Source organism: Procambarus clarkii, chromosome 10 (genome assembly GCF_040958095.1).
Source record: "Procambarus clarkii isolate CNS0578487 chromosome 10, FALCON_Pclarkii_2.0, whole genome shotgun sequence".
NCBI classification, from domain to species: Eukaryota; Metazoa; Arthropoda; class Malacostraca; order Decapoda; family Cambaridae; genus Procambarus; species Procambarus clarkii.
The window spans coordinates 21,387,954-21,398,267 of record NC_091159.1 but is presented as its reverse complement, the minus strand read 5'-3'; the positions used below and the strand labels follow the sequence as shown (position 1 = coordinate 21,398,267).

The 10,314-nt window shown below is 53.6% G+C and overlaps 1 protein-coding gene across 1 annotated transcript; it reads left to right on the top strand.

Moving 5' to 3' along the window:
- The first annotated feature begins 723 nt into the window (after positions 1 to 723).
- LOC123751453 (putative protein FAM47C) lies at positions 724 to 1,632 on the top strand. Its single transcript, XM_045733539.2, has one exon. It carries the CDS (start codon positions 724 to 726, stop codon positions 1,630 to 1,632), a length of 909 nt encoding a protein of 302 aa, XP_045589495.2.
- Positions 1,633 to 10,314: the final 8,682 nt, after the last annotated feature.

Sequence of the window (10,314 nt, the reverse complement as noted above, 5' to 3'; positions counted from 1 at the left end):
GTGTGTGTGTGTGTGTGTGTGTGTGTGTGTGTGTGTGCGCGCGCGTGTGTGTGTGTGTGTGTGCGTGTGTGTATAGCTTCCTCGCAGCACCACAGCTAATATTGTAAAATCCGAGCGTTGTAGAGGACATAAATTTTCATTCCTCTTCATTAGTCAAGTAGAACCGACAATCTAATCAAACAAGAGAATGGAATTAAGGTCCCAGAAGAGCCTCGCTCCGAGGACCGTAGACGGGACAGATAAAACCCTGATGAAAACTCCCTTCTTTCCACCCCCTGGCGAGGAGGAGATAAACTTGAAAGCATCATCCGTCGCCAACATCTTAGGCCATTCATTGAGCTCGTAAGATCAGGTCCAGTCAAGAGGTTATGCCAGGTGTTCCGTCAGGTTTGGTCCTTCTGCCCCCCGTCACAGCTACGTGTTCCGTAGAGTGCTGCTTCGCGTTGCTCCGTAAGGAGAGACGATATACCACCGGAGCGAGGGCTCGCGGGTGATGGAACTTCATCTGATTGCGCTCCAACTGGGCTATTTTATTCCCTGGGACCTTTGGGATATTAACCAAGATTGTGTCCCAAGCGACTGAGGTGGCTTGGGACACAATCGCTGAACCCAGGAAAGACCCAGCGACTTCGGGTAGGACCCAGCGACCTCAGGAAGGACCCAGCGACCTCAGGAAGGACTCAGCGACCTCAGGAAGGACCCAGCGACCTCAGGAAGGACCCAATGACCTCAGGAAGGACCCAGCCACCTCAGGAAGGACCCAGCCACCTCAGGAAGGACCCAGCCACCTTAGGAAGGACCCAGCGACCTCAGGAAGGACCCAGCGACCTCAGGAAGGACCCAGCGACCTCAGGAAGGATCCAGCCACCTCAGGAAGGACCCAGCCACCTCAGGAAGGACCCAGCGACCTCAGGAAGGACCCAGCCACCTCAGGAAGGACCCAGCGACCTCAGGAAGGACCCAGCGACCTCAGGAAGGACCCAGCGACCTCAGGAAGGACCCAGCGACCTCAGGAAGGACCCAGCTACCTCAGGAAGGACCCAGCCACCTCAGGAAGGACCCAGCGACCTCAGGAAAGATCCAGCCACCTCAGGAAGGACCCAGCCACCTCAGGAAGGACCCAGCGACCTCAGGAAGGACCCAGCGACCTCAGGTAGGACCCAGCCACCTCAGGAAGGACCCAGCCACCTCAGGAAGGACCCACCCACCTCAGGAAGGACCCAGCGACCTCAGGAAGGACCCAGCGACCTCAGGAAGGACCCAGCGACCTCAGGAAGGACCCAGCGACCTCAGGAAGGACCCAGCGACCTCAGGAAGGACCCAGCCACCTCAGGAAGGACCCAGCGACCTCAGGAAGGACCCAGCGACCTCAGGAAGGACCCAGCCACCTCAGGAAGGACCCAGCGACCTCAGGAAGGACCCAGCCACCTCAGGAAGGACCCAGCCACCTCAGGAAGGACCCAGCCACCTCAGGAAGGACCCAGTGACCTCTATAAGAGCCCACCAGGGCCATGGTCCTATTACGCGTGGCATCCAGCATTTGTCTTGGCCGCGTGGTGCTGCGGCCTGGTTCTGGTCTCCCCAGAGCTTCCTATAGCTGTGGGGGCAGACTCCTATAGCTGTGGGGGGTAGACTCCTATAGCTGTGGGGTAGACTCCTATAGCTGTGGGGTAGACTCCTATAGCTGTGGGGTAGACTTCTATAGCTGTGGGGTAGAATCCTATAGCTGTGGGGTAGACTCCTATAGCTGTGGGGTAGACTCCTATAGCTGTGGGGTAGACTCCTATAGCTGTGGGGGAAGACTCCCATAGCTGTGGGGTAGACTCCTATAGCTGTGGGGGAAGACTCCTATAGCTGTGAGGGAAGACTCCTATAGCTGTGGGGTAGACTCCTATAGCTGTGGGGTAGACTCCTATAGCTGTGGGGGCAGACTCCTATAGCTGTGGGGGCAGACTCCTATAGCTGTGGGGGGCAGACTCCTATAGCTGTGGGGTAGACTCCTATAGCTGTGGGCGCAGCCTCCTATAGCTGTGGGGTAGACTCCTATAGCTGTGGGGTAGACTCCTATAGCTGTGGGGTAGACTCCTATAGCTGTGGGGGCAGACTCCTATAGCTGTAGGGGAAGACTCCTATAGCTGTGGGGGTAGACTCCTATAGCTGTGGGGGTAGACTCCTATAGCTGTGGGGGCAGACTCTTATAGCTGTGGGGGCAGACTCCTATAGCTGTGGGGGCAAACTCCTATAGCTGTGGGGGCAGACTCCTATAGCTGTGGGGGTAGACTCCTATAGCTGTGGGGGCAGACTCCTATAGCTGTGGGGGCACACTCCTATAGCTGTGGGGTAGACTCCTATAGCTGTGGGGGAAGACTCCTATAGCTGTGGGGGTAGACTCCTATAGCTGTGAGGGAAGACTCCTATAGCTGTGGGGGTAGACTCCTATAGCTGTGGGGTAGACTCCTATAGCTGTGGGGGAAGACTCCTATAGCTGTGGGGGCAGACGCCTATAGCTGTGGGGGAAGATTCCTATAGCTCTGGGGGGTAGACTTCTATAGCTGTGGGGGAAGACTCCTATAGCTTTGGGGTGGACTCCTATAGCTGTGGGGTAGACTCCTATAGCTGTGAGGTAGACTCCTATAGCTGTGGGGTAGACTCCTATAGCTGTTGGGTAGACTCCTATAGCTGTGGGGCAGACTCCTATAGCTGTGGGGCAGACTCCTATAGCTGTGGGGCAGACTCCTATAGCTGTAGAGGGTAGACTCTTATAGCTGTGGGGCAGACTCCTATAGCTGTGGGGGTAGACTCCTATAGCTGTGGGGGCAGACTCCTATAGCTGTGGGGTAGACTCCTATAGCTGTGGGGCAGACTCCTATAGCTGTGGGGCAGACTCCTATAGCTGTGGGGGCAGACTCCTATAGCTGTGGGGTAGACTCCTATAGCTGTGGGGCAGACTCCTATAGCTGTGGGGGCAGACTCCTATAGCTGTGGGGGCAGACTCCTATAGCTGTGGGGGCAGACTCCTATAGCTGTGGGGGTAGACTCCTATAGCAGTGAGGGAAGACTCCTATAGCTGTGGGGGCAGACTCCTATAGCTGTGGGGCAGACTCCTATAGCTGTGGGGGTAGACTCCTATAGCTGTGGGGGTAGACTCCTATAGCTGTGAGGGAAGACTCCTATAGCTGTGGAGGCAGTCTCCTATAGCTGTGGGGTAGACTCCTATAGCTGTGGGGGCAGACTCCTATAGCTGTGGGGGCAGACTCCTATAGCTGTAGGGACAGACTCCTATAGTTGTGGGGGGTAGACTCCTATAGCTGTGGGCAGACTCCTATAGCTGTGGGGGCAGACTCCTATAGCTGTGGGGGTAGACTCCTATAGCTGTGGGGCAGACGCCTATAGCTGTGAGGGCAGACTCCTATAGCTGTGGGGGCAGACTCCTATAGCTGTGGGGGCAGACTCCTATAACTGTGAGGGCAGACTCCTATAGCTATGCGGGTAGACTCCTATAGCTGTGGGGACAGACTCCTATAGCTGTGGGGGCAGACTCCTATAGCTGTGGGGGTAGACTCCTATAGCTGTGGGGGCAGACTCCTTTAGCTGTGGGGGTAGAGTCCTATAGCTGTGGGGGCAGACTCCTATAGCTGTGGGGGTAGACTCCTATAGCTGTGAGGGAAGACTCCTATAGCTGTGGGGGTAGACTCCTATAGCTGTGAGGGAAGACTCCTATAGCTGTGGGGGCAGACTCCTATAGCTGTGGGGCAGACTCCTATAGCTGTGGGGGTAGACTCCTATAGCTGTGGGGGTAGACTCCTATTGCTGTGAGGGAAGACTCCTATAGCTGTGGAGGCAGTCTCCTATAGCTGTGGTGTAGACTCCTATAGCTGTGGGGCAGACTCCTATAGCTGTGGGGGCAGACTCCTATAGCTGTGGGGGTAGACTCCTATAGCTGTGGGGCAGACGCCTATAGCTGTGAGGGCAGACTCCTATAGCTGTGGGGGCAGACTCCTATAGCTGTGGGGGCAGACTCCTATAACTGTGAGGGCAGACTCCTGTAGCTGTGCGGGCAGACTCCTATAGCTGTGGGGGCAGACTCCTATAGCTGTGGGGGCAGACTCCTATAGCTGTGGGGGTAGACTCCTATAGCTGTGGGGCAGACTCCTATAGCTGTGGGGGTAGACTCCTATAGCTGTGGGGGCAGACTCCTATAGCTGTGGGGGCACACTCCTATAGCTGTGGGGTAGACTCCTATAGCTGTGGGGGAAGACTCCTATAGCTGTGGGGGTAGACTCCTATAGCTGTGAGGGAAGACTCCTATAGCTGTGGGGGTAGACTCCTATAGCTGTGGGGTAGACTCCTATAGCTGTGGGGGAAGACTCCTATAGCTGTGGGGGCAGACGCCTATAGCAGTGGGGGAAGATTCCTATAGCTCTGGGGGGTAGACTTCTATAGCTGTGGGGGAAGACTCCTATAGCTTTGGGGTGGACTCCTATAGCTGTGGGGTAGACTCCTATAGCTGTGGGGTAGACTCCTATAGCTGTGGGGTAGACTCCTATAGCTGTTGGGTAGACTCCTATAGCTGTGGGGCAGACTCCTATAGCTGTGGGGCAGACTCCTATAGCTGTGGGGCAGACTCCTATAGCTGTAGAGGGTAGACTCTTATAGCTGTGGGGCAGACTCCTATAGCTGTGGGGGTAGACTCCTATAGCTGTGGGGGCAGACTCCTATAGCTGTGGGGTAGACTCCTATAGCTGTGGGGCAGACTCCTATAGCTGTGGGGCAGACTCCTATAGCTGTGGGGGCAGACTCCTATAGCTGTGGGGGCAGTCTCCTATAGCTGTGGGGTAGACTCCTATAGCTGTGGGGGCAGACTCCTTTAGCTGTGGGGGCAGACTCCTATAGCTGTAGGGACAGACTCCTATAGTTGTGGGGGGTAGACTCCTATAGCTGTGGGGCAGACTCCTATAGCTGTGGGGGCAGACTCCTATAGCTGTGGGGGTAGACTCCTATAGCAGTGAGGGAAGACTCCTATAGCTGTGGGGGCAGACTCCTATAGCTGTGGGGCAGACTCCTATAGCTGTGGGGGTAGACTCCTATAGCTGTGAGGGAAGACTCCTATAGCTGTGGAGGCAGTCTCCTATAGCTGTGGGGTAGACTCCTATAGCTGTGGGGGCAGACTCCTTTAGCTGTGGGGGCAGACTCCTATAGCTGTAGGGACAGACTCCTATAGTTGTGGGGGGTAGACTCCTATAGCTGTGGGGCAGACTCCTATAGCTGTGGGGGCAGACTCCTATAGCTGTGGGGGTAGACTCCTATAGCTGTGGGGCAGACGCCTATAGCTGTGAGGGCAGACTCCTATAGCTGTGGGGGCAGACTCCTATAGCTGTGGGGGCAGACTCCTATAACTGTGAGGGCAGACTCCTATAGCTGTGCGGGCAGACTCCTATAGCTGTGGGGACAGACTCCTATAGCTGTGGGGGCAGACTCCTATAGCTGTGGGGGTAGACTCCTATAGCTGTGGGGCAGACTCCTATAGCTGTGGGGGTAGACTCCTATAGCTGTGAGGGAAGACTCCTATAGCTGTGGAGGCAGTCTCCTATAGCTGTGGGGTAGACTCCTATAGCTGTGGGGGCAGACTCCTTTAGCTGTGGGGGCAGACTCCTATAGCTGTAGGGACAGACTCCTATAGTTGTGGGGGGTAGACTCCTATAGCTGTGGGGCAGACTCCTATAGCTGTGGGGGCAGACTCCTATAGCTGTGGGGGTAGACTCCTATAGCTGTGGGGCAGACGCCTATAGCTGTGAGGGCAGACTCCTATAGCTGTGGGGGCAGACTCCTATAGCTGTGGGGGCAGACTCCTATAACTGTGAGGGCAGACTCCTATAGCTGTGCGGGCAGACTCCTATAGCTGTGGGGACAGACTCCTATAGCTGTGGGGGCAGACTCCTATAGCTGTGGGGGTAGACTCCTATAGCTGTGGGGGCAGACTCCTATAGCTGTGGGGGTAGACTCCTATAGCTGTGGGGGCAGACTCCTATAGCTGTGGGGGTAGACTCCTATAGCTGTGAGGGAAGACTCCTATAGCTGTGGGGGTAGACTCCTATAGCTGTGAGGGAAGACTCCTATAGCTGTGGGGGGCAGACTCCTATAGCTGTGGGGCAGACTCCTATAGCTGTGGGGGTAGACTCCTATAGCTGTGGGGGTAGACTCCTATTGCTGTGAGGGAAGACTCCTATAGCTGTGGAGGCAGTCTCCTATAGCTGTGGTGTAGACTCCTATAGCTGTGGGGCAGACTCCTATAGCTGTGGGGGCAGACTCCTATAGCTGTGGGGGTAGACTCCTATAGCTGTGGGGCAGACTCCTATAGCTGTGAGGGCAGACTCCTATAGCTGTGGGGGCAGACTCCTATAGCTGTGGGGGCAGACTCCTATAACTGTGAGGGCAGACTCTTGTAGCTGTGCGGGCAGACTCCTATAGCTGTGGGGGCAGACTCCTATAGCTGTGGGGCAGACTCCTATAGCTGTGGGGGCAGACTCCTATAGCTGAGGGGGTAGACTCCTATAGCTGTGGGGGCAGACTCCTATAGCTGTGGGGGTAGACTCCTATAGCTGTGAGGGAAGACTCCTATAGCTGTGGGGGCAGACTCCTATAGCTGTGGGGGAAGACTCCTATAGCTGTGGGGGCAGACTCCTATAGCTGTGGGGGCAGACTCCTATAGCTGTGGGGGAAGACTCCTTTAGCTGTGGGGGTAAGACTCCTATAGCTGTGGGGGCAGACTCCTATAGCTGTGGGGCTGACTCCTATAGCTGTGGGGGCAGACTCCTATAGCTGTGGGGGGAAGACTCCTATAGCTGTGGGGGTAGACTCCTATAGCTGTGGGGGCAGACTCCTATAGCTGTGGGGGGAAGACTCCTATAGCTGTGGGAGCTGTGGGAGAGCTAGACGAGGAACGAGAGCTGGAAGTGTTGAAAGTTGGTTAAATAAGAAGAGTTAAGTGTGAACGGTTTACAGCAGAGTCTAGAGGGTGAGTGTATAGTGAGCACGGCAACGGTGTGTGAGGAGATGAGTGAGGCGGGAGTGTGAGGGTGTGTGATGAGGGCATACCTCGGCATGCTTCATTGTGGATATGTTTAGTCTCCCCTTGGTCACCCTTAGGTCACCCCTACACCCACTAGGTCACCTCTTGGTCGCAGGGAGGGAGAGAGAGAGAGAGAGAGAGAGAGAGAGAGAGAGAGAGAGAGAGAGAGAGAGAGAGAGAGAGAGAGAGAGAGAGAGATGTAATTATCAGGGCAAAGCGCCAAGCCATTACGACTATATAACACTTGGAACGGGTCAGGATAAGGATTTGGGATGGGACGGAGGGGAATGAATGGTCCCCAATTACTTGGACGGTCGGGGATTGAACGCCGACCTGCATGAGGCGAGACCGTCGCTCTACAGTCCAGGCTAACCACAGAAGGAGACGTTGTTGCCAAAGACCCATGAGTGGTCAAGACAGCGCCACCACCCCATCACGGAGAGAAACATGGCGGGCATTTACCAACACTTTACTAAACGACGACGTACGTTCTTTGTGTGTGTGGTGGGAGCGAGGTGGGGTCCTGTGTGCCCGATGTCTCAGGTGTTTACAGTGATAGACAAATTCTCTTATACGCTTTAGGGCTCTGTCTACCGGATATACCATGTATATAGTATGACAGACATATCCTCATATACATATCTGAGGCGCGGCTGGTAGGCTAATGTTTACCGTTGTCAGTTTGGCGCGAGTGTTGATGGGTCATCTATAAATGTTTACATGACCTCTTTCAGTCGAGGATTGATATGCATAACTATTAAATATATGATTTTAACTCTTGACTGATATGTTGGTTATATAGAGACGCTGGCAGTCTCCCCCCCCCCTTCCCCCCCCCCACCCCACCCATTGAGAGGGGGAGCAGCCTTCCTCCTTCTTTCACCCATTTCAACCCTCTTCCCCCATTGCCCCTTTTCCCCTCATCCTTCCCCTCCCCTTTGCTTCCCCCAATATAATAATATAAATTTAGGTTTAGAACACGTATTGGTATTTTAATTTACCTAATGATATAACCAAAATTAAATCTCTATAAATGCTTAACTATCCAATATAAACGTTGATCGATTACCTATGAATACATGTTCTAAAATATATATTTTATCCGTGCAATGGTTATCTGCATTATACCAAGATATAAAAACAATACTAATGGGGCATTCGAAGCCAAAAATCATGGCGCTGAGCCAACAATCTTACACAATATTGCTAGACCAACTCCTCCACGCCAGTCTGGAAAAAGCTAGACATTCTAGTTCGCCAGAGGATCGATCTCTCAAGGCCACAACCCACATTTTATAGACGAACCAAGACGGCCGAACGCAGTGAACCGTTCGAAATGCATACATTGTATAATTGTTGATGTAGATGGCCTCCCTAAACACAAATTGCCAATATATTTTATTAATATAAGTGTAATTACGATCACTATAGAGATTTGACTCAAAATATATTACCAGAAGAGGTTGGAGCGCCCAGAGGAAGGCTTGGTATCTTGCGGTGATACAGGTGGTGATAGTGATGACACAGGTGGTGATAATGATGACACAGGTGGTGATAGTGATGACACAGGTGGTGATAGTGATGACACAGGTGGTGATAATGATGACACAGGTGGTGATAATGATGACACAGGTGGTGATAGTGATGACACAGGTGGTGATAATGATGACACAGGTGGTGATAGTGATGACACAGGTGGTGATAGTGATGACACAGGTGGTGATAGTGATGACACAGGTGGTGATAGTGATGACACAGGTGGTGATAATGATGAACCCAGATGATAATCATTTACCAAACATGATATCCAACTACACACGATGATGACATCATTAATATAATGATTCCCCTTCATTGTATAAGGACCATAGACCCATCGCGCCTCTGCCTCTACAGGAAAATACAGAGATACAGCAACATACAGGCATAATACAATCACCACTCGCTGCTCAGGAGGAGAATTTGTCATATTACAGCTGACGTGAAGACTGTGTATTGAGCATCCAGCCGTGTGAGTGTACTGCTGAGCCCTGAGCACCACATCAATATTACCAGACAATAGTGTGTGTGTTTTAACCCCCAGGATGTTTGTATGTTCTTGTGTTCGTGTGTGTTCTTGCGTGTGTGTTCTTCATTGCGCATGTGTGCACGCACTTGTTCTTAGCTGGATACCGTGTCTCTTAAGAATACTTCAGTGGAGAATGGCGGTCAATGTCTGCCCCTTTGTTCTTGAACCATGCATCTCTCTCTCTCTCTCTCTCTCTCTCTCTCTCTCTCTCTCTCTCTCTCTCTCTCTCTCTCTCTCTCTCTCTCTCTCTCTCTCTCTCTCTCTGACTCGCCAGGGAGAATGGGATCAATGGGGTGAAACACGACCAGTCCCTCGATAGCAAGCCGCTTAAATTTCGGGATATGGTCCTTCCACTGGGCCGCAATTTGCCAGTTGGCTTAATATCACCAGTTGGTTGGTTTCCCAGTGGGCGCCCCCGGCCCTCCACGCTTGTGATGGTTCACGACAGGCGCTCGCTGACCCCCGGTCAACGACAGGCGCCCGCTGACCCTCTGGTCAACGACAGGCTCCTGCTGACCCTCTGGTCAACGACAGGCTCCTGCTGACCCTCTGGTCAACGACAGGCGCCCGCTGACCCTCTGGTCAACGACAGGCTCCTGCTGACCCTCTGGTCAACGACAGGCTCCTGCTGACCCTCTGGTCAACGACAGGCGCCCGCTGACCCTCTGGTCAACGACAGGCTCCTGCTGACCCTCTGGTCAACGACAGGCTCCTGCTGACCCTCTGGTCAACGACAGGCGCCCGCTGACCCTCTGTTCAACGACAGGCTCCTGCTGACCCTCTGGTCAACGACAGGCGCCCGCTGACCCTCTGGTCAACGACAGGCGCCCGCTGACCCTCTGGTCAACGACAGGCTCCTGCTGACCCTCTCGTCAACGACAGGCGCCCGCTCACCCTCTGGTCAACGACAGGCTCCTGCTGACCCTCTGGTCAACGACAGGAGCCCGCTGACCCTCTGGTCAACGACAGGCGCCCGCTGACCCCCGGTCAACGCCAGGCGCCCGCTGACAAACAATGATCCAAGTATGCACAATAACCACATATGAAGAATTAGAGAATGCTAAACGCGATATCTTACCACCTCAAGTTTTCATTAAATATTTTATAAGGTAGAGTTGATTTACATAACTCTCACGTAAGAAATCATTCCTTTTTAAAGTATTTTGTGACTCCTGAG

Coding starts and splice junctions, on each gene's coding strand:
- LOC123751453 (XM_045733539.2), top strand. CDS start 724: ATGACCTCAGGAAGGACCCAGCCACCTCAGGAAGGACCCAGCCACCTC.